Here is a 22,897-nt window from a genome sequence, read left to right on the forward strand (position 1 = left end):
TTTAGGTATTTTCATAGAAATGTATTGCAGTAGGAAAACATACCAAGCCACATCAGCCCAAAAAAATAATAATTTTATTGTAACTTTTGCTTTCCTGAGCTGGAAGAATTTTGTGAAGGTTTTGCCTCTTAAGCTGAACATCACACAGCTGGTTTAGGGATTTTTTTATTATTATTATTATTTTGCCTCAAAATCTGCCTCAAAAAGAGACTGGCTTCTGCTGGCAGATCAAAAAAACCAGCTTGAGAAATCTGTATCTCACTATATTTCTCAAAAAAAAAATAAAAATCAGCCTATATTTGTTATTTCATACACAAAGCCATCACTCATTTTGCCTCAATTTGCTTCTCAAATTTTATGTGTAAGTAAAGAGCTGTTTCACTAAAACCAACAACAGGAACAGCTTGGCAGCTGGTTGGGTAACTGCAAATTCCTCCTGACCAAAATAATAATAATTTCATGAGAATCGTTTCAGTTGACAATTCTTAAATATGTCTCTTCTAAAACTCTGAAACGTAAGAGCTATATCAACGTGGCAGGTTATTTCATTCGTGAACAAGTTCCCTTGATGTATCATAGCCACAGTAAATAAATTTATAGGCTAATAATAGTGCACAGGAATCACACCTGAACTATTCTGGCATTGGTACCAAGGACTCACTTTTTAAGCTTAGCTAAATCCGAGTTTTTTTCCATAAAATTCCTTAGGACAGGATCTTATATATCTTTTCCCCCAAATGTCTACTCCCAACTTCCTATTTGAATCCGAAGAAGAGATGTCCCCTCCAAATAAGACTATTGCACTCTTCAAAACTGTACAGTAATATTGTAAAAGCATCGTATGTGCTTATAACTATAAGCAACTCGGAGGCTTCTAAAAATAAAAATAAACCCCAAGGAATTGCAATTCGAAGAGAAAACCTGCCTCCAATGCCAGTCAATCCTGATTTAACAGGCATCCCAGAATATATAACCGTTAAAACCGAACACGGGAAAACAAGCATTTCCTTTCGTAAGCTGGTACTAACATGACAATTCAGCCGGCACGAGGCAGCGTTGGCAAGGACAATTCGAAATGTTTTCTTTCCTGGAGCAGAAACAGGCTTCATAATAACGTCCGAGCATTCGTTTCCTTCCATTCGGGCTTGAATTTCGTGTTTTCGAAAGGTAGTTGCTTTTAACTCAAAATCCAGCCTCCAAAGAACACAGCCTCCTATTGGCTCTTCTAACCTCTTCCCTAAAATCAAAATAAATCCGTATCTTCCTTCTTCTGCTTGGGATTCTCCGTGATTTTAGTTCTATTCCGGTTCCAATGCGCAGAACTACACTGCTTTAAATCGAAACAGCTCTTCCTAAGCAAGGCAAAAAAACCTTGATCCCCGAGACTCAGCAACGTGCCCAGTTGGCAGCCTCCCCCTGCCCGATGGCATCCTCCACGCGTTGGTACCAAGGCTGGATCTTGGTGTGCTCCATCACATCGCCAAAAGCCTCCAAACCTTCCATGACCCGTAGGACTCCGTAGACTGCCTGGGTGGAGGGAAAAAACAAACAAAAGCGGAAAATCATTACTGCACCTGCGTACGGTTTGCCAACTGCACAGTGGCAGATAGGACAGCGCTCCAGAGGGTCAAATTCATTGCCCAGAGGGTCACTGGTTACCCTCTCCCCTCCTTGGAAGAGCTTTATAGCTTTTCCCACTGGCTTAAAAAAATTCAAAACATTCTTAAAAGATCCATCTCATCCTGGGCACCCTTTTTTTTTTTTTTGAACTATTACCATCTGGCAGCCGGTACAGGATAATAAAAACAAGGACAAATAGGCTGAAAAACAGCTGCTATCCCAGAGCAGTAACTATATTGAATTCTACAGTATAGTGCAATATTCATTCAATATCAGGCGTTTTCAATTCAATTGTGTGTAGAATGAGAAGGATGTGCGTTTGTGATTTATTTTCATAGTTGTAATGTGCACTGAAGATGGCATTTAATTTCGTTAGTACGAGGTGCAATGACAATAAAGTAAACTAAACTAAACTCTTAATTTATAGGGCCAACGAGAAGGGAGGAGACTTCCACCTTCTTGGCCCAGGACCAAAAAGCCACACTTCATTTTTCATGTAACCAGAAGATGTCCCAGCGTCGGAGGTTCTGAAAGACATGATTTGGGCGAAGTGAGATGTGTAAGAAGAGTTGTTGTCTCCTAGGACCAAGAGAGGTGTGTCACTCCTAGGACCGAGAAGGAACAAAAGGAAGAAGGGACATAACTTCTGGCCTCTGCTGTGCATTTGTAGAATACAAGAGGGGCTCCTGAGGCCAAAATAGACTTCCATCTATTCTACTTTTCATACCTCAGGATCGTCTAGGCAAGGAATGCCACCATAACTCACATCAATCACATAACTCAATCAACCGATGGAACAGAAGTTGCCTTCAGAAGTTGTGGGAGCTTCATCACTGGAAGCTTTCAAGAAGAGACTGGACTGCCATCGGTCAGAAATGGTGTAGGACAGGGGTCTGCAACCTTAAGCACTCAAAGAGCCATTTGGACCCATTTCCCACAGAAAAGAAAACACCGGGAGCCACAAAACCTGGGTGGGCGTGGCCAACTCGATGTCACTCACTTCCACCAGTCACATGATCCCCTCCTAGACATGCCTACTCGGCCGGTCATTAGGGTAGAGAACCAGTTGTTAAAGAACACCGGGAACCACAAAATCCTTTTGACGTATCTCTCTCCCTCTCTCTCTGTATCTCTGTCTCTGCCCTGGCCACTTCTCCATCCCACGCTGTCACCCTTACCTTATCTATCTACCTACCTACCTATCATGTATCTATCTCTTACCATCTATCTGTCTGTCTGTCTGTCTGTCTAATGTATCATATACTTATCTACCTATAATCTATTCTATCTTTTATCTCGTCCATCTAGCTATCATATCTACAGTATGTCTATCATCTATCTACTTAACATCTTTCATCTATCTACCAATCTATCTAATCTGCCTGCCTGCCTGCCTATCTATCATCCATCTATCTATCTATCTATCTATCTATCTATCTATCTATCTATCTATCTATCTATCTATCCTGCTTCCCCCAAAATAAGACATCCCCTGATAATAAGCCCAATCGGGGTTATTTATTTATTTACCAATCGGTTTACTTATTTATTTTTTATTTTAATTTGATTTATATGCCGCCCTTCTCCGGAGACTCAGGGTGGCTTACAATCCGTTAAGCAATAGCCTTCATACTTTTGTATATTCATACAAAGTCAGCTTATTGCCCCCACAAACTGGGTCCTCAATTTACCTACCTTAGAAAGGATGGAAGGGTGGTGAGATTCGAACTTACAGTAATTGCAGGCAGCTGGTGTTAATCACAATGCTATCAGTCTGCTGAGCCACCAGGCCTCTACACCCCTGGTGTAGGATCTCCTGCTTGGGCAGGGAGTTGACTAGGCAACCTACAAGGTCCCTTCCACCTCTGTTCATTTGTATCTGTATCACTGCCAGGTTCTAGTTATAGGTTTCTGTCCAGTTAAAATGACAGAAAGAGGCCAAGTCAAGAAGTCCAGTCCAGAAGAAGCCTCCAGATGTTCTTCCACTGATTAATTGTTCTTTCAGGACAATTAATTAATCACTGGCTTCCCTCCAGAAGTTGTGCGTGTGCCTATCACTGGACAGCCACCTGTCTGAAATGGTACCAGGTCTCCTGCTTGAATTCTAGAATTTGGCCCTCCCTGCAGCCCCGGCAAATTTCCGCCAGCGCAGCCTTCAGCCGTCTCAAAAAGCTGAAGTTCAACAGGTAAAGCGGGGAATGGAGAGGCTGCATTTCATTAACAATTGGGCAAAGCAAAGGGCACGCGCCGAACGGGGGAACCAGGGTCGTTGTTTGTGTGTGCCAAGAACCCCCAAGACACCCCCAGGTTTAATCAACCATGGTTTCATCTCTTTACCAAATCGGCAAGGTTAGGATGGTCTCCTCCCATGAACTTCCGGTGCTTGCCAACAGCCTTCATCCAATCGTTGACCGCCTCGTACAAGTCTTGCCGGACATCGTCCCGCATGTGGTGCCTGGATCGAAAGCAAAGATCCGCGTGAGAGATCCGTTCTTCTATTCACAGTAGAAGTGTCCAACCTTGGCCCGTGGACTTCAACTCCCAGAATCCCCCAGGCATCATGGAAGGAAGTGTTGTGTTCCGCCAGCAGCCTGCGGAGCTGGCAGGGGAGTCGGACAGCGAGGGGGCTGAGGAAGAACATGGGCCAGTCCTGGAGGCTGGGGAAGGCCTGGATGAGGGCTCTGCGTCGGAGGCAGAGATGGGGCCAGGGCCATCAGGGAGTGAGGTGCGGACTTCGGAGCCTCCAGAGGCTGACAGTAGAGAGGCAGAGGAACAGGAGGAGCCTGTTCCTAGTGCACGTATGGGAAGAGCTGCCAGAAGGCAAGAGCAGCTCAAGCAAAAAGGACGACTCAGGAGTAAGGCCAAGAGATGATTGGCCCCTCCCATAAGGCTTAAAAGACCAGCAACGGCTCTTGGCCTCTTTGCCTGGAAAACAACCATTGAGAGATTTGTTGTTCCTGAACTGTTGCCAAGAAAAGCCTTTGGCAGTTTGCCTAAGTATCTCAAGATCAGAGATAAACTGAAGGATGGTGTTTTGAGGACTTTGCTTTCATTTAATTTGGAATAAGCTGAGAATGAGTTTATTCTCAGCTCTTTTAATAAAATCTGTTTGTTTTTTGGAACTGTTTTGCATTTAATATTAACTACGTGGGCCTGGGTCACAACAGGAAGGAAAAAGTTTGGGAAGGACTGGGTTAGGGGCTGTATTGGGGTGTCCAACCTTGGCCACTTTAAGGCCCATGGATTTCAATTCTCAGAATTGAAGCATGGCTGGCTGGGGAATTCTGGGAGTTGAAGTCCACGGGTCTTCAAGCGGTTAAGTTGAACACTACTAATCTGCAGGTTCAGTGTACAGAAGACCCTCCCGGAGTCCAAAGCCTGGGCCTGCAGAAGCATCAGGGAGCACCAACCTTTTCTTCAACCTCTTGCTTACGAAGAACATGGCAGCCGCTCCCACGTATTTGGCAAAAAAGCCTTCCACCAGGCCAAACTTCCCTTCCCGTACGATGTAGTCGAAGGAAGCCAGGGCTTCTCCTGGCGTGCGGTAAACATTGGGAGAGATTAAATGGACCAGCCGATCATCTACCCACTTCCGCCATTTCATTTCCTCCCTGGGAAAAAAGCAGGAAGTGAGATAGTCCCCCTGGGGGGGAGGGTTGGGGGGGGGGAGCAAGCAGGAAGAGGGAGAGACAGCACCCACCCAGCTTTTTCCAAAACCTCACCTACCCAAATACCAAAACTGGAGCCCCTCTCCCCATCCCACTCTCCAAATTTACAGGCATTCGTCGACATAGTGTTGTAGCCCGCCGGCGGCCAGCAAAACTGGACAGTGAGGAGGTTGGGGAGGAACATGGGCCAGTCCTGGGGGCTGGGAAAAGCTCAGATGAGGGCTCTGCGTCGGAGGCAGAGAGGGAGCTAGACAGCAGCGAGGCAGAGGAATAGCTGGAGCCCGTTCCCAATGTGAGCTGCCAGAAGACAAGAACAACTAAGAAAGCAGGGTCGACTTGGGAGTAAAGCCACACCTTGAAGGTGATTGGCCCCTCCCTTAGGAAACAAAAGAGGAGCGAATGGGGAGTGGGCTTTTGCAGGAAACAATTCGTTCGTTCGTTTCAAGAGTGGGAAGATCTGTCCGTGAATCCCAGAGACTCTGTGCCAAGATTTCCCTTGCACTGCTTTTGGAAACTATTGACATGGCAGCTTTCCAAGCGAGATAAGGTTTGTGTCGATAAGTATTCCTCTGAAAGACTGTTTGCCAGGCCTTGCTGACTGTGACTGATAGGAATTCACAGTCATGTAAACAAAAGAGGTTTTGCCGGGACCAAGACTCTGTTTTGTGCTTTTTCGTTCAGAACACGTACGACCATGATAGAGCCCAACATTCCTGTGGCAAAGCGAGACAGTTGTTAAGTGAGTTTTGCCCTGTTTTCTGGCCGCTGTTAAGTGACAGAAGCTGGGACAAGCACCGGGAGCTCACCCCATTACGCGGCACTAGGGATTCGAACCGCTGAACTGCCGACCTTTCGATCGACAAGTTCAGCGTCTTAGCCACTGAGCCACTGCGTCCCCAATACAATACAATATTATTTTATTATATAATAAAACATTATATTATGTATATTATATATAACATATAAAATAATAAATAATATTATACTGTTGACAATACAATAGTCAACAATACTCCCATCAAAAAAAGAAAATTAAAAAAAGAGATAGACAGGACTTCTTTTAACAGCAATCTGGGCAGGAAGATAAATCTAAAGCCATGATGGTTTCGGGTTCCTCCAGATTTTTGCAAACTTCCCCCCCACACACACACCCACAACCCTCCGAGCGAGACCAACTTACTTCCTTGCTTCCTCGACAGGATAAACGCAGAGAGACTCCTTGCTGTCCAGCATCAACCAATACTTGTTCCCAAATTCGGCCACCTCCTTCCCTTCGCTATTTGTGGCTGTTATGGAAGGGTAGTAAGTGGCGATTTCTTCCAAGCTCTTCCTAGAAAAGAGGATTATGTCCCCGTCAAAGCAGGCTCAGATCCTTCTTTCACAATAACAGTTACGTTGTAAGCCGCCCAGAATCACTGGATACGACATGGATCATCCTCTTTTAACGACCCCATAATCCTTTGCGGGGTGGAGTCCGGGCAACTGAATGGAGCAGAGGGTTTTACTGGCCGGATGCCTTTCCTGTCGCCAATGCGGAGTTTTGTTTCAGCAGATATATTCTCATTGTGCCGAGAGAGAGAAATATCTCTCTGATAATATAGAAAATATAGACCTCAACTCATTTGGCGGGAAGGAGAATAAGAGGCGAAGAATGGAAGAATTTTCCTTCTCTCCCTAAAAGAAAGGCAGAAAAAAAATGATCTTTTACCTGGATATAAGGTGGCTTTTAATGGCGCTGATGATGACGGACGAATCGTTCAGTTGCTGGAAAAAAGGAGAATTAACGGTTAAGCATTTATATACCAGAATGCAAAATGGAGGCGGTATTCAGCTGGTTCAGGTCGGTTCGCCCGAACTGGTAGCGGAAATCGAACTGGTAGTGGAAATCAAACCGGTAGCGGAAAGCGAACTGGTAGCGGAAATCGAACCGGTAGCGGAAATCACGGGCCCCAGTTCTATGCCATCCTATTTAGGCACTTTTTTGTGTCTGGCCGCATGCATGGAAGGCCTGCACACCAGCAAAGAGCATGCACGGAAGGCCGGGCACATGCATGGATGCACGCACGCTCACATTTGCGAACCGGTAGGGAAAGTAAGTGAATAGCACCCCCGATGCAAAACCTCTTTCTCACGCTTAGCTCAGCTTTAATGCTTCGTTTTGATCTATTCTAACACCGTCGTGGGTTAATTTATTTAAACGTAGCGTGGTGAAATGTGGAAAAAAACAAAAACCCCAGAAAAACATTTGTGTACATTTTTATGATATCTCACTTTTTTTCCCTTTTACCTCCCCCCCCCCCACTTTCTCCTTTTACTTGACATCATCTGGGTATTATGATGTAATAAAATTGAGTAAGAAATTGAATAAGAAATTGAAATGAGAATAAAGATAATTAGGAAATCGAGGCTGCTCGAATACCACTTTAGATTGAACTGAAAAGGGAAACAACAGGAGAGAGGGGAAGGAATAGAGAGAGAGGAAGGGAGAAGAGAGGAGAGAAGAGGAGAAAGAAGAAAGGGAAAAGGAGAGGAAGAAAAGGGAAGGGAAAGAGGAGCAGAGGAGAAGGCTAGAAGGGGGAAGAAGGGAGGAGAGGAGAGGAGAGGAGAAAGAAGAAAGGGAAAAGGAGAGGAAGAAAAGGGAAGGGAAAGAGGAGTAGAGAAGGTTAGAAGGGGGGAAGATGAGAGGAGAAGAAAGGGAAAAGGAGAGGAAGAAAAGGGAAGGGAAAGAGGAGTAGAGGAGAAGGGGGAAGAAGAGAGGAGTGGGGGAAGAGAAGGGGAAGTAGGAAAGAGAAGGAGAGGAAGAACGAAGGAAGTAGAAGAGAGAGGGGAAGGAAGAGAAGGGGAAGAGAAGAAGAAAGGTTGGAGTAAAGGTAAAGGGTAAAGGAGCAGCCCCGAAAAAGTAAAAATGAAAAAATGAAAGTTAAAAGAAAAGATGAATAAAAATGATGGAAATGACTGTACATGTAAATGTCTTTATTTTTTTATTTTTATTTTTATTTTTAATTTGATTTATATGCCGCCCTTCTCCGGAAACTCAGGGTGGCTTACAATGCGTTAAGCAATAGAGACACAAAAATAAAAAAAGAAACACAATACATTTGCCTCTGTCGGATGGGGGAAAAAAAGAAAATTGAAATCGATAATCGTACTATTTATTCAAAGTCAACAAAATTGAAAACCAAAACAAACCAGGGCGAAGTAAATAAATACAATAGATACAAAGGCCAAACTTGGAAACCCACCAGAGCACTTTCTGTATCGATGAGGAGAATGGGGACTTTTCTGTAGGAGGAAAACTTGATTTCTTTTCTCATGACCGGGTTCACCTCCACAATGTCATACGGCAGCCGGTGATAATCCAGGAAAGCTCGGACTTTGCTACAGAACGGACAGGTTTTATACTGGTAGAGCGTCAGATGGAGATGGCTATCCGGCAGGATCTAGAAGGGAATTCAAGATATATTCCAGCTTCGGGCTATTTGCTGGCAATTTCTTCCCTGAATGAAAACACACAACCCAAGGGGAAAACACACACACACACAAGTTGTATCTAGAAGGGAATTCAAGATATATCCAGCTTCGGCCTATTTGCTGGCAATTCCTTCCCGAATGAAAACACACAACCCAGGGGGAAAACACACACACACACAAGTTGGATCTAGAAGGGAATTCAAGATATATCCAGCTTCGGGCTACTTCTGGCAATTCCTTCCCCAAATGAAAACACACAACCCAGGGGGAAAACACACACACATACATAAACACAAAGTTGGATCTAGAAGGGAATTCAAGATATATTCCAGCTTCGGGCTATTTGCTGGCAATTCCTTCCCCGAATGAAAACACACAACCCAGAGAGAAAACACACACACACACACACAAGTTGAATCTAGAAGGGAATTCAAGATGCATCCAACTTCGGGCTGTTTGTTGGCAATTCTTTCCCCGAATGAAAACACACAACCCAGGGGGAAAACACACAAGTTGGATCTAGAAGTATGAAGGCTATTGCTTAATGCATTGTAAGCCGCCCTGAGTCTTCGGAGAAGGGCAGCATATAAATCAAATCAAAATAAAAAATAAATAAATAGATCTAGATCTCGATTCAAGATATATCCAGCTGACAATTCCTTCCCAGAATGAAAACACACAACCCAGGGGGAAAACACACAAACACACACAAGTTGTATCTAGAAGGGAATTCAAGATATATCCAGCTTCGGGCTATTTGCTGGCAATTCCTTCCCAAATGAAAACACACAAGGCAGGGGGAAAAGTAAACATACACACACACACACACACACACACACCAGTTACTCCTTCCCTATTCCAACCTAAAAAAAACCCTTTTTACAAATGCTCTGCTTTTGCAAAAAAACGCTGCAAGGCTCTGATTTTAGCTGGCATTCAAGACTCTCTCGCCCCCGGCCATCTTTTTAAAGCCCTGTGGACTTCAACTCCCAGAATTCCTCCGCCTGCCTGCCTTGCCTGAACACATGGGAATTCTGGGAGTTGAAGTCCAAGGCAGCTTAAAAGGGGCCCCGGGCTTGAGATTCAACCTTGTGGCAAAGCTCAGCAAAAAAAAATATTAAAATTAAAATTAAATTAAAAAGGCACCTTTGGGGCGGCTGCTTTTTTTTAAGGGGGGGGTTAGGAAGAGACACCAGGTTGCAAGGTGAAGCCCCCCCACCATCCTCCCTCTCCCCAAGTACCCAGGAGGGTCCCTCCCAACCCGCTGCACCCCATGGGAGTTGCAATCCCCCCCTCCTCTCCCCTCCCCGGATGGGTATTGCAATGGTTGCAAAAATTGCAATGATTGCCACGACGGTTGCAATTGCAATGATTGCAACGACGGTGCAAATTGCAATGATTGCGACGACGGTTGCAATTGCAATGGTTGCAACGACGGTTCAAATTGCAATGATTGCAACGATGATTCAAATTGCAATGATTGCAACGACGGTGCAAATTGCAATGGTTGCAACGATGATTCAAATTGCAATGATTGCAACGACGGTGCAAATTGCAATGGTTGCAACGATGATTCAAATTGCAATGATTGCAACGACGGTTGCAATTGCAATGATTGCAACGACGGTTGCAAATTGCAATGATTGCGACGACGGTTGCAATTGCAATGGTTGCAACGACGGTTCAAATTGCAATGATTGCAACGATGATTCAAATTGCAATGATTGCAACGACGGTGCAAATTGCAATGGTTGCAACGATGATTCAAATTGCAATGATTGCAACGACGGTTGCAATTGCAATGATTGCAACGACGGTTGCAATTGCAATGATTGCAACGACGGTGCAAATTGCAATGGTTGCAACGATGATTCAAATTGCAATGATTGCAACGACGGTTGCAATTGCAATGATTGCGACGACGGTTGCAATTGCAATTATTGCAACGATCCCACCCCCCCCACCCCCGGCGCCTCCTCTTCCTCGCTTTTTACCCCGTCCCGGTGCTGCTCGGCCAGCTGTTCCTGGGCTCCGAAGCGGCGGTGCAATGTCCGGCCGGTGCCCACCGCGGCTCCCAACGCGAAGGCGGCCCCCAGCAAGACCCTGGAGGGAGGCCAGCTCCAGCCACGGCCCGAGCTCCCGGAGGAGGAGGAGGAGGAGGAGAAGCCGGCCCGGGGCAGCCGCCACGCGCTCCTCCACCCCAGGCCGGCCCAGCCGTTGCATGCAACCCGCGCCAACGCCATCTTCGCCTTTTTTGCAAGGAGGGAGGCGGGCGGGCGCCTGGGGAAAACCCGTAATAGCCACAAGAATTGCAAGGGACCCCTGGAGGTCGTCTAGTCCAACCCCCTGCTCACGCAAGGAGATTGCAATCCGTGCAAACTCCGGTTGGGTTTTAAAGAAATCCCTTTCCCCGCAAGATGCATCCCGGGAAAGCGACCGGAGTCGGGGGGGGGGGAGGGAGGGGATTGCAAGCTTGACACGCGTTTGCATTCACACGTTCAGCGGCTCTTTTGCGCCCGAGGGTCGATCCTTTGCGCCTGGGGATTTTTTTTTAGGGGGGGTTAATGCAAAGCGTGCTCTGCAATAGCCCCCCTCCCTTCGCTAAGGCGAGGCTTCCCCGTTTTTGCACGGGTGTGCTAAACCTGGGTGTCGTGTGAACGCGGCCCGCTTGGGATGGAGGCTTGCCGAGCGAGCGGGTTTGCAAGGAGGAGGCCTCGAAGGGAGAAGCTTCCCCCCTTTTCCTCCCTCCCTTGATTATCCCCCTTCTCGGGAAATAAAATTATTATCATTAAATTTTTTTTTTTGCTTGCATTCTTCCATCTGCAGGGTAGATTTGATGTCGCCCGCCCGCGTCGTTTCAGACCGGCGGGCCTCGCCTAGGACCATAAACTTTAAAGCAAACGAAGGGGCGGGGTTTCTTAAAGGCGCAGGCGCCGACCTTCGGAAGGAGGTCAATGGCTAGTCTTAATTTCACCGCCCCTTTAACAAAAAAGGGTCCTTGATGGGCCTTCATGGATTTAAAAAAAAAAAAAATTAGGGGGGATGTGAATAAATCTTTTGTTTGCTGGGTGCTTCCTCCCTCAAATTACCCCCCCTCTTCTCCCAATTGATTATTATTGTGCATCATCAATGACTATGAAGGTGATTAAGGGCATTGCTGCCTTTCATGCTTAAATTAATTCAATTCCATTCAAATCTTTATTATGGGGCACAATTGAAGGCAGAAAATCCCTGACCCAGTCAATCTCACATTTATAATAATGCTGAAATAAATTATTGTTATCAACAATACATTATTATTACAAAAATGCTTAAATGCTTCTCCCAATTAAATTCTATTGATTATTACTGTGCATCATCAGTGACTATGAAGGCGATTAAGGGCATTGCTGCCTGTCATGCTTAAATTAATTCAATTCCATTCAAATCTTTATTGTCAGGGCACAACAGTTGAAGGCAGAAAATCCCTGACCCAATCAATCTTAACATTTACAATAATGCTTAAATAAATTATTATTATAAATGTTATAATAATAATTTATGTTATATATAAATAATATAATGTTATAATTATTATGCATTATTATTATGCATTATTATGCATTATTATTATTATGCATTATTATTATTATGCATTCTTATGCATTATTATTATGCATTATTATTATGCATTATTATTATTATGCATTATTACATAAATGCTTAAATTAAATTATGCATAAATTAAAATGCATAAATTAAATATGTCTTTGATTTAATAGTCATTGAATAGATTTGATACTAATAGGCTATTCATATCTGGGGTTGGTTTGGAAAATCACCTGGGGCGAGGGGGCGGGGCTTAGCCGCTTAGATCTCGGAAGGGGGCGTGGCCTGGCCATTTTGCAACATTGTCTCCGCGTTCCATCCGGGAAGTGGTGGGCGTGGCTTAGCCGGGGCTTCCCAAGCCGGGATGTCGGGTCCGAACGGGGAGCCGCAGCTCCATCTGGGGCGGGGCGGCGAGGAGGAAGAGGAGGAGGAGGAGGAAGGCTTCGGGGAGGCAGGTAACCTTGAGATCCCTTTGCAAGGGAAGTAGATCCCTCCCCAGTGGATCCCTCTCTGGGGGGTGGGTGGGGATCTTCCTTTGATCCCCCCCAAGGGGATCAAGCCTTGAGATCCCTTTGCAAGGGTAGTGGATCCCTCCCTAGTGGATCCCTCTCTGGGGTGTGTGTGGGGATCTTCCTTTGATCCCCCCTCCAAGGGGATCAAGGTTTGAGATCCCTTTGCAAGGGTAGTGGATCCCTCCCCAGTGGATCCCTCTCTGGAGGGGATCTTCCTTTGATTCCCCCCAAGGGGATCAAGCAGGGAAGGGGGGGGCTGCTTTTGCAGCGTGCCTGGAGCTGGAGAAGGGATCTTAATGGGGAGATCCCTGGCAAGTAGAAAGCCAGCAGATTCCAGGAGACCGACCGGCCCAGAAAGCATCTGTGTACCCCGCCGTGATCCTTTTGTAGATCCATGTTCCTTTTGCGCCAGATGGATGGCCGTATTAAATAATGGCAGTAATTAAATTAATGACTGAGCTTGTCGATCAGAAAGGTCGGCGGTTTCGAACCCCTAGCACAGGTCTCCTGCGAGAGCAAGGGGGGTGGACTAGATGACCTCCCAAGGTCCCTTCCAACTCTTACCTGTTAACATTAATATCTGGGTTTCTGCCTCTTCAAACTGGGTGGGTGTCTGGTTTTTTGTTGTTTTTTTTTAGCCAGTCTGGCAATCATCTCAAAAGGTTGCAGCTAAGGGAGATTTTAAAATAGAAGAATCATAGGGTTGGAACTGGGACCTCAGAGGTCATCTAAACCAGCCCCAACTGGGAACCTTATACATACCATCCAGGTCAAACCATCGTGCAGTCTGTTTTTGAAAACCTCCGGCGATGGAGCCCCCCCCCCCCAAAAAAAAATAAATCCCGGAAGGCAAGGCTAAAATAAATTTTACTTATTTATTTATTGCAATTACTCCTCTGGTTATATTTTATATCCAATTTTTAATGGTTTTTTTAAAAAACAGTTTATGATGCTGTAAGCATGCCCAGAGTCGTTTGCAAGGAGACAGGGGGTCAATAAATTTTATCGATGAAATAATTAAAAGAATTAATAATTAATTAGCACTGATAATGTTCCCTAGTTGGGTCATTAAACGTCTGCAGGAAAACAAGCAAGCTCAGAGAGCACAACAGTCTTCCTTCTCCTCCCTTTCTCCTCCCTCCTCTTCTCTCCACACACCCTTCTAGCACTGATGATGTTCCCTAGTTGGGTCATGAAACGTCTGCAAGAAAACCGCCATGCTCAGAGAGCACCAAGGACCCCTCATGTTGTGGCCCATCAGCGGCCTGTGCAGCTAGTAGCTGATTCCGACAGCGAGGAGGCTGGTGTGGTGCTGCGCCAGCAGCCTGTGCAGCTGGCACTCGAGTCGGACAGTGAGGAGGCTGGAGAAGATGTGGTGCCAGAGGCGGGGATTCAGCCAGGGCCTTCAGAACCTCCAGAAGCTCCCATAAGTGAAGAGGAAGAAGAGGAGGAGCCTCTTCTCGATGCACGGATGCGCAGAGCTGCCCAAAGGCAGGAGTGGCTCCTCAGGAGGAGGTCTCCTCGAGAGAAAGGCTTGAGGCTAATTGGCCACTTTCCTAGCCTATTTAAGGAGGAACCCCGACTGAAGCAATTTGCAGGGAACATCTTCGTTCATATTCCTTCGTGTCTTGATTCCAGAAACGTTTGATTCGGCTCTTGTTTCTCTCTCGTCAGTTTTCCTGCAAATTGCTTCTGGGCATTCTGCCAACCACAGTAAGCTTACGGTTATCTGAAATACTGTGCCTCAGAATTGAGTTCTTATTCTTTGGATTCTTGTCGGCTGTTCATGAAGTTAAATTAACAGCCCTTGTTCAGAAAAGACTGATTTAAACTGTACTTGTGTTCGAACAACTAAGAAAAACTCATGAGTAGTCCTTAATTAGTAAACGAAGGTTTGTACGGACTTTGTGTGGGCTGCGTTCTTTGGGGTCCGAAGCTGGGGCAGTGTTGTGGCTCCGTTACCGGAGCCTGTGTCATCATCAGGAGAGGACTCCGAGAGTGAAGGGGAGGAGTTGGCAAGGCCTCCCTCTCCAGGACCCTCCTCTCTGGCAATGCCTTCGGTGTCCGCCGAACGGCAAGAGATAGGGCCGGGGCCAAGCACATCCACGCAGCCACAGATGGACAGTGATGAGGGTAATGAGTCTTGGCTGGATCCACGCCAGTGTCGCAGAGATAAGCGCGCGCAACAGAAGAAGATTAGGCTGAGTCACTGGACCACACCCCACAGGATATAAAAGGGAGCGTGGTGGCCAGTCAAACCTTGTGACGAACAAAGCTGAAAGCTTCCACGCCATTCTGCATTGCCGGACTTTTGCTTTACGACTTTGCTGGAGTATCTCTGGACTTGATTAATTCCGTAATTATTGAGCTGCTTTCCTTTGATGTATCAGAAGTGGGGAGAAGTTATCTCTCCTCTTTGTAAATAATAAACTCTTGGCAGGCAGCCACTAGGTTGTTGCCAAGTTCCATTATCCTAAGGAAAAGGGTTTTGCCGGCTGGTCTTTAACTCCTGAACGTCTGTTGGCGTGTGTGCGTGTGGGACGGGGACAGAACAGGCAGAACACATGTCAACCCTGAGCTACAAATATCCTCCTTTATGAATTAAAAGACGGAGTTAAGGCCCAGGGAAGAAGGGCCTGGATCCCTTTGAAATCACTTTTGCCTTTTTCATTCTCTCCCGAACAGAATACGCCGCCATCAACCTCATGCTGGACCAGATCAACTCTTGCCTGGATCACTTGGAGGAGAAAAACGATCACCTGAACACCCAGCTGAAGGAGCTACTGGAATCGAACCGGCAAACTCGTCTGGAGTTCCAGCAGCAGCAGCAGCTCGGACAGGATGGGGAACCCCGAAAAGCCCAGCCAGATCCTTAAGGATCAAAAATCAACTTTTTGACACTTTTTAAAAGGTTGCAGCTCGCTGGCTGATGAGGTTCACCGGCAGATTTTCTTAAATCGAGCTTTAAAAAATCATCGCAGAATCTCGTGGTTTTGAGTTGGGAGATCCCCGTACTCAGGGGTGAAATGCTCCCGGTTTGGACCAGATCGCCCGATCCAGTAGCGATGGAGGCGGGTGGTTCGGAGAACCGGTAGCAAAAATCCCTGCCCCCGCCCCCATTGCCCAGCTGAGCCGCGCAATCATCAGAGGCTTTTTTTTTAAAAATTTTAAAAGCATTTTTTCTACGACGTCTTCGAGGTTATAGAAAAAATGTTTTTAAAGGGAAAAAAAGCCTCTGCCGATCAGGCAAGTCAGCCGGGATCGTCAGAGGCTTTAAAAAAAGAAAAAAGTTTCTGCTGATCAGGCAAGTCATCTGGGATCGTCAGAGGCTTTAAAAAAAAAAAATAGCCTCTGCCGATCAGGCAAGTCATCTGGGATCGTCAGAGGCTTTTTAAAAAAAAATAGCCTCTGCCGATCAGGCAAGTCAGCTGGGATCGTCAGAGGCTTTTAAAAAAAAAATAGCCTCTGCCGATCAGGCAAGCCAGCTGGCATCGTCAGAGGCTTTTTTAAAAAAAAATAGCCTCTGCTGATCAGGCAAGTCAGCTGGGATCGTCAGAGGCTTTTAAAAGCATCTTTAAAAGATCTTGTTAAGTGTTTCTTAAGCAAGGTTTTTTTTAAATAAATGGGTGTGGTGGCTGTGAGAATTGTCATAGGGTGAGGTAGTGAGCGTTTTAGATTTGATTTAAATTTCATGTCGTGACCAGTTTCAGTTACGATGGCGCTGGAAAAAAAAAACCCTGATTTATGACCGTTTTTCAACCCTTACGACCGTTGCAATATTCCCCGCGGTTAGGAGATCAAAATTCAGATGCCTGGCAACCAGCTCTCATTTAACAAGATTTGGCAGGGACCTCAGAGGTCATTTAATCCAACCCCCTGCCCAAGCAGGAGGCCCTACATCTGCCTCTACCCAGGATTGAACTCACAACCTCCTGACTGCGAGGCAAGAGCTCAACCTCTAGGCCACCGCAGAACTTATTTATAATGGTTGCAATGTCCCCACGGGAATGATATGATCCCCTTTTGCAATCTTTTTGCAAAAAACCAGGTTGCCAACATAACAACTGCAGTGAGCCACTTAACAACGAACGCAAGAAAGGTCATAAAAGTGGGGTCCAAAGTATTTTCAGCAACTGTCTCGCTTAATGACAGAAATTTCGGGCTCCGTTGTGGTTGTAAGTCCTGTTAATTGCCATGCCACCATACCTCTCTTTATTTGGATAATGGGATAGAATTCTGTCTAGCATTAACTGAATGTCTAGCTTAGTTTAAACCAGAATGGGTCTGATTGAAAAGGCCAACATTCAGGGGCAAAACAGGCTACGTTCTGCCCCTGAATGTTTGTAAAAAAGGCTTATGGTTTTTTTAACCATGGTTTACCGCTCCCGGCTAGCCGATTGCACAAACCCTGGAAAACATTTTCTTGCAATTAACTTATGATCGTTGGCCCGAATTTGGTCACTGATTAAATGATAGAACAGTGTACAAAATATCTCAGATTGTCTTTCCTGTTTCAAAGTGCTTTCTTCATTTTTTTTTCTTTTTCTTTTTTCCCTTTCTTTTCCTTCCTTCCCCTTCCTTCCTTTGTTCCTTCCCCTCCCTCCCTTTCTTTCTTTTTTCTTTTTTCCCTTTCCTTTCTTTTCCTTCCTTCCTTCCTTCCCCTCCCTTTTTCTTTCCTTTTTTTCTTCTTTCCTTCCTTTTCCTTCTTTCCCCCTCCCTCCCTTTTCTTTTTTCCCTTTCCTTCCTTCTTTCCTTTCCCTCCCTCCCTTTCCTTTTTCTTTTTTCTTTCCTTCCTTCCTTTCCTTTTTCTTTTTTTTCCTTTTTTTCCTTCCTTCCTTCTTTCCTTTGTTCCTTACCCCCTCCCTTTCTTTCCCTTTCCTTCCTTCCTTCGTTCCTTCCCCTCCCTCCCTTTCTTTTTTCTTTTTTTCTTTTTGTTCTTTTTTCCCTCTTTCCTTCCTTCGTTCCTTCCCCCCCTTTCTTTTTTCTTTCTTTTTTTGTTCTTTTTTCCCTTTCCTTCCCTCCCCTCCCTCCCTCCCTCTTTCTTTCTTCTTTTCTTTTTCTTCTTTTTTTTCTTTCTTCTTTCTTTTTTTTCTTTCTTTCTTTCTTCCTTCCTTCTTTCTCTTTCTTTCTTCCTTTCTTCCTTCCTTCCTTCCTTCCTTTCCTTCCTTTCTTTCTTTCTCTTTCCTCCTTCCTTCCTTCCTTCCTTTTTCTCTTTCTCTCTCTCTCTCTCTCTACGGTAAGCCCTGCATTGAAGACAGAAAAAAAAAATGTTGGGGTGTTTTCTTTCTTTTCTTTTTTTTTTAATTTTATTTTTGAAAACAACCAACTAGGAAAACTAGAACGTTTCTCTCTTTTGCTAAAAGTGGAAGGCGAAGGGAGGGAAGAAACTCTCGGGGGGGGGGAAACTACAGCGGGGGGTGGAAAAAATAGTTTTGCCTCCGCTCTCATCTCGCCCTGCGCCGGCTGGACCGCCGGGGGGTAACGACTGTCTCCCCTTCGGTCGACGTGGAAGGCACCCCATCCTGGCCGGCTGTTCCTTTGCTCGGTTCGGCTTCCCCCGGCTCCGTCGATGCAGAATCTACAGCCAGTTTTTGCTGAATTTCCAAGCCGGCCTCTTCTCGCGGGGGGTGCGGTCCGCCCCCCTCGCCTGACCCCTCAGCGTCTTGCCCCACGGAGCTGTCGCTCCGCGGCGAGGACGGCTGGCTTCTCTCGTCAATGACCAGGACTCCACAGATATCCTCCGTTTCAAAGTATCCTGAGCACGTCTGGATGACCTCGGGGGACTCGCAAGCGGGTGGGATTCTCTGGTGTCCGGTAACGGCTTCTTCTGGATCGTGCGTTTGGGTCGCGGAGGGAGGTTGGCGGTCAGTCGGCTGCGAGGGGGTCTCGGTATGTTCCGCCGTGGCCTGGAGCTGGGAGGCCCTGTACCGCTGCAGGCAGAAAAAAAAAAAACCCACCTCTTTTTAAAAAAGTGCTTCAAACATGGTTGTGAGCCAGGGGTGGGCTTCAAAAATTTTAGTAAGGGGTTCTCTTCCCGGTTGCTGGGTGGCCGTGGCCTGCCCTCCCCAGGCTCCGGAGGCTTTTCTCGAGCCTCTGGGGAGGGTGAAAACAGCCTCCCCAGGCTCTGGAGGCCCTCTGGAGGCCGGAATCGGTCTTCCCAAACTTTCCGTTTTTCGCCCTCCCCGAGCCTCCGCGCACACTCTGCACTTACCTGCATCCAAAATAAGCCGCGTGGGGCCTCTGGGGAGGGGCAGGCGGTGCCAGCCAGGAGTGGGATTTGGGGGTTCTCCGAACTGCACAGAATCTTAGCTAGAGGTTCTCCCGAACCCCCAGCAGCCCACCCATTGTGAGCCCCACTGCAATTTTACGCAGCACGCTAGTCCTCATGGAGATAAAATACCTTAAGGGAGCAAAGTCCAGTTGGCCGAATAATGAAGGCTCTGCAATGAGCCTGTTCAGGCAAAAAGAAATTGCTTTTTTTGGAGGGTTATTTTTTTAAGGTTAAAGCCAAGCAAAATCCTAATGCAGGAAGTCCTCGATTTAGGACCGGTTGCTTAGTGACCGTTTGATGTTACAACCCCGAAAAACCAGGACTTAAGACTCAAATTTTTAGTTCTGACCTCAGAACTTTACGCAGTCGTGCAATCGCATTTTGTGCATTTATTTTTATTTATTACATTTCTGGGCTTCTTTATTTATTCAATTTTTAAATGTTTATCTTGTGGTCCGTTTTGCAGCGACCTGCGGTCGCGTGGCCACAATTTATGACAATTTCTTTTCCTGGAAACCGGGAATGACTTCCAATTTCCAGCAAAAAAAAAAAAAAGAAAGAAAGAAAGAAAAGGCCCATAGCGAGCAACAGATCCCTTTAATGACTGCCATCAACCAGGAATTTAAAATTGGTCACGAGATGGCCTCCTTAGGATCGTCACGGCTGGTGGCTGAAATTCAGGGCTCCATTACGGTCGTATGTCGGGGACTTTCCTGCAGCCCCGATCGTGGACAAATGCCGGAACGGGGTTCAGATTTCCAGGGCCAGAGAGGAGAACTTCAGCTGGCCCAGAAGGGGGTGGAGACCCATTGAAATCCGCCAAGCTCCCGGGAGGAGGTGGGCGAGTGGATTAAAGAATTAGCGGAGCTGGTGATGGGAAGCGTTAGATGGCAGGGAGGGAGGGTGGAGGAGATAGCAATGAGAGGGAGGAAATAGGAAGGAGGGAAGGAGAGTGGGAGGAAAGGAGGGAGGGAGGAGGAGGAAGGAAGGAAGGAAGATAGGAAAGAAGGCAGGGAAAGGGAGGGAGGAAGGAAGGAGGAAGATGGGGATGAGAAGGAGGGAGAGGGAGGAAGGAAGGAAGATGAGGAACAGAAGGAGGGAGGCCGGAAAGAGGGAGGAGGGAGATGGGGGTGAGAAGGAGGCAGGGAAGGAGGGAGAGAGGAAGGAAGGAAGGAAGGAAGGAAGGAAGGAAGATGGGAAGGAGGGAAGGAGAAGGAAGGAAGGAAGATAGGAAAGAAGGCAGGGAAAGGGAAGGAGGAAGGAAGGAGGGAGATGGGGATGAGAAGGAGAGAGGCAGGGAAGGAGGGAGAGAGGGAGATGAGAAAGGAGGGAGGGAGACAGGAAAGGAGGGAGAGAGGGAGGAAGAAAGGAAGATGAGGAACAGAAGGAGGGAGGCAGGAAAGAGGGAAGAGGGAGATGGGGATGAGAAGGAGGCAGGGAAGGAGGGAGAGAGGAAGGAAGGAAGGAAGGAAGATGAGAAGGAGGGAGGGAGGAGGAGGAAGGAAGGAAGATAGGAAAGAAGGCAGGGAAAGGGAAGGAGGAAGGAAGGAGGGAGATGGGGATGAGAAGGAGAGAGGCAGGGAAGGAGGGAGAGAGGGAGATGAGAAAGGAGGGAGGGAGACAGGAAAGGAGGGAGAGAGGGAGGAAGAAAGGAAGATGAGGAACAGAAGGAGGGAGGCAGGAAAGAGGGAAGAGGGAGATGGGGATGAGAAGGAGGCAGGGAAGGAGGGAGAGAGGAAGGAAGGAAGGAAGGAAGGAAGATGAGAAGGAGGGAGGGAGGAGGAGGAAGGAAGGAAGATAGGAAAGAAGGCAGGGAAAGGGAAGGAGGAAGGAAGGAGGGAGATGGGGATGAGAAGGAGGGAGGCAGGGAAGAAGAGAGAGGGAGGAAGAAAGGAAGATGAGAAGGAAGGAGGGAGGGAGTGGGAGGAAGGAAGATGGGAAAAAGAAGGAGGGAGGCAGGGAAGAAGGGAGAGAGGGAGATGAGAAAGAAGGGAGACAGGGAAGGAGGGAGGGAGAGAAGGAAGGAAGATGGGAAAAAGAAGGGAGGCAGGGAAAGTGGGAGGAAGGAAGGAAGATGGGAAAAAGAAGGAGGGAGGCAGGGAAAGTGGGAAGGAGTAAGGAAGGAAGATGGGGAAAAAGGGAATGAGGGAGGGAGGAAGATGGGAAAAAAGAAGGAGGGAGGCAGGGAAAGAGGGAGGAAGGAAGGGAGATGGGGATGGGAGAGAGGGAGAGAAGGAAGGAAGATGAGAAAAGAAGGGAGACAGGGAAAGAGGGAGGAAGGAAGATGGGAAAAAGAAGGAGGGAGGCAGGGAAAGTGGGAAGGAGTAAGGAAGGAAGATGGGGAAAAGGGAAAGAGGGAGGAAGGAAGATGGGAAAAAAGAAGGAGGGAGGCAGGGAAAGTGGGAGGAAGGAAGGGAGATGGGGATGGGAGAGAGGGAGAAGGAAGGAAGATGAGAAAAGAAGGGAGGCAGGGAAAGAGGGAGGAAGGAAGGAAGATGGGAAAAAGAAGGAGGGAGGCAGGGAAAGTGGGAAGGAGGAAGGAAGGAAGATGGGGAAAAAGGGAGGAAGGAAGGAAGATGGGAAAAAAGAAGGAGGGAGGCAGGGAAAGAGGGAGGAAGGAAGGAAGGAGGGAGATGGGGATGAGAAGGAGGGAGAGTGGGAGGAAGGAAACACTAACCTGCAGGTTCTCAAAATGCATCCGGGACTTGCAGTGGGTGAGCCGCGTGGCCGAGTCGCTCGAGTAGAATTTGTGGCACAGCTGGCACAGGAACCCTGCCACGGGCACCAGGAAATCCAGGCCTGGCAGAGGAGGGAGGAGAAAGGCAGGGCACGGCTCAAGAAAGCATCAAACCCCCAGGAGGGAACACAAGGGCAGCATTGCAGCTCCCAAGAGAAGGTATCGAGAATCTTATTACCAGTAATCCTCCACTTACCGCACTTCGTTTAGTGACCAAAGTTACAACAGCACTGAAAAAAGTGACTTAGCGCCCTTTTTCACACTTAATGACCCTTGCAGCAAACCCCAGGACTCGTACTTATGACGGTCGCAGAGTCCCGGGGATCCCGTGACCCCGTTTTGCGACCTTCTGACGAGCAAAGCAGATTCACTTAACAGCGATTAAGTAATTTAAGGACTGCGGGGATTCGCTTAACAGAAGCGGCAAGAACCGTCATAAGATGGGGCAGAACATTGCCGAACAAAGGTCTCCACTCAGCAACGGAAAACGCTGGGCTCAAAACGGTGGCCGTAAGCCGAGGACTACCAAGGGAGGATGACGTTAATGAAGGTGGGCAGGACTGGAGAGACGGTTTGGTGGTTCCGCTTCTGGGAGTGGGGGAGGGGATATGGGGGGGGGGGGGGCTTTTCAAACCAGGAGGTATTTCTCTACCTGTTGAGCCTCTGCAGGAGGAAAACCAAAAGAGGAAGCAAGAAAAAGAGGAAAGAAAACACACACACGCACAAAAAGATACAACACAGAGTGCCAACTCGCTTCTCTTACCATAGACCGTGTCCGGACAATACTCGGCGTTTCCTCCTGGGTCTTCCACAGATGTTTCTCTCTGCCCAACCTGGAAGAGGGATGAGTAAGAGATTAACAGAGTGGGAAAGGGACCTTGGAGGTCATCTAGTCCAGTTTTATTTATTTATTTATTTTATTTTTTTATTTTTTATTTTATTATTTTTTATTTTATTATTTTTTATTTTATTATTTTATTATTTTATTATTTTATTTTATTTTATTATTTTATTTTATTTTATTTTATTT

General features: G+C 46.9%; 3 protein-coding genes across 3 annotated transcripts in view; 1 reads left to right on the plus strand and 2 right to left on the minus strand.

The window, feature by feature from the left end:
• Positions 1-56: 56 nt before the first annotated feature.
• PTGES2 (prostaglandin E synthase 2) lies at positions 57-11,652 on the minus strand. Its single transcript, XM_034438737.3, has 7 exons — positions 10,754-11,652; positions 8,531-8,728; positions 6,997-7,052; positions 6,469-6,618; positions 5,031-5,231; positions 3,958-4,075; positions 57-1,527 (listed from the first exon to the last, which is right to left on the minus strand). Exons 1-7 carry the CDS (start codon positions 11,000-11,002, stop codon positions 1,387-1,389), a joined length of 1,113 nt encoding a protein of 370 aa, XP_034294628.2. The 5' UTR covers positions 11,003-11,652; the 3' UTR covers positions 57-1,386.
• A 961-nt stretch (positions 11,653-12,613) lies between these two features.
• Positions 12,614-15,834, plus strand: BBLN (bublin coiled coil protein). The gene is made up of 2 exons (XM_034438761.3): positions 12,614-12,802; positions 15,545-15,834. The coding sequence occupies exons 1-2, from the start codon at positions 12,712-12,714 to the stop codon at positions 15,733-15,735; spliced, it is 282 nt and encodes a 93-aa protein (XP_034294652.2). The 5' UTR covers positions 12,614-12,711; the 3' UTR covers positions 15,736-15,834.
• Positions 15,835-18,137: 2,303 nt separating this feature from the next.
• Positions 18,138-22,897, minus strand: part of CIZ1 (CDKN1A interacting zinc finger protein 1) — a 31,244-nt gene continuing 26,484 nt past the window's right edge. The window contains exons 13-15 of the mRNA XM_087879498.1: positions 22,631-22,700; positions 21,808-21,929; positions 18,138-18,789 (exon numbers count right to left, since the gene is read on the minus strand). Coding sequence (XP_087735624.1) covers positions 18,304-18,789; positions 21,808-21,929; positions 22,631-22,700 — 678 coding nt within the window. The 3' untranslated portion in view covers positions 18,138-18,303. The remainder of the gene's footprint in view (positions 18,790-21,807; positions 21,930-22,630; positions 22,701-22,897) is intronic.

The sequence above is a fragment of the Pantherophis guttatus genome, chromosome 16, assembly GCF_059756535.1.
Source record: "Pantherophis guttatus breed Tessera chromosome 16, ASM5975653v1, whole genome shotgun sequence".
NCBI lineage: Eukaryota > Metazoa > Chordata > Lepidosauria > Squamata > Colubridae > Pantherophis > Pantherophis guttatus.

Coding starts and splice junctions, on each gene's coding strand:
- PTGES2 (XM_034438737.3), bottom strand. CDS start 11,002: ATGGCGTTGGCGCGGGTTGCATGCAACGGCTGGGCCGGCCTGGGGTGG. Junction 8,729..10,753: donor CCGAGCAGCACCGGGACGGG/GTAAAAAGCGAG, acceptor ATTCCCTTCTAG/ATCCTGCCGGATAGCCATCT. Junction 1,528..3,957: donor ATCCTAACCTTGCCGATTTG/GTAAAGAGATGA, acceptor CCCTCCACCCAG/GCAGTCTACGGAGTCCTACG.
- BBLN (XM_034438761.3), top strand. CDS start 12,712: ATGTCGGGTCCGAACGGGGAGCCGCAGCTCCATCTGGGGCGGGGCGGC. Junction 12,803..15,544: donor GGAAGGCTTCGGGGAGGCAG/GTAACCTTGAGA, acceptor TCTCCCGAACAG/AATACGCCGCCATCAACCTC.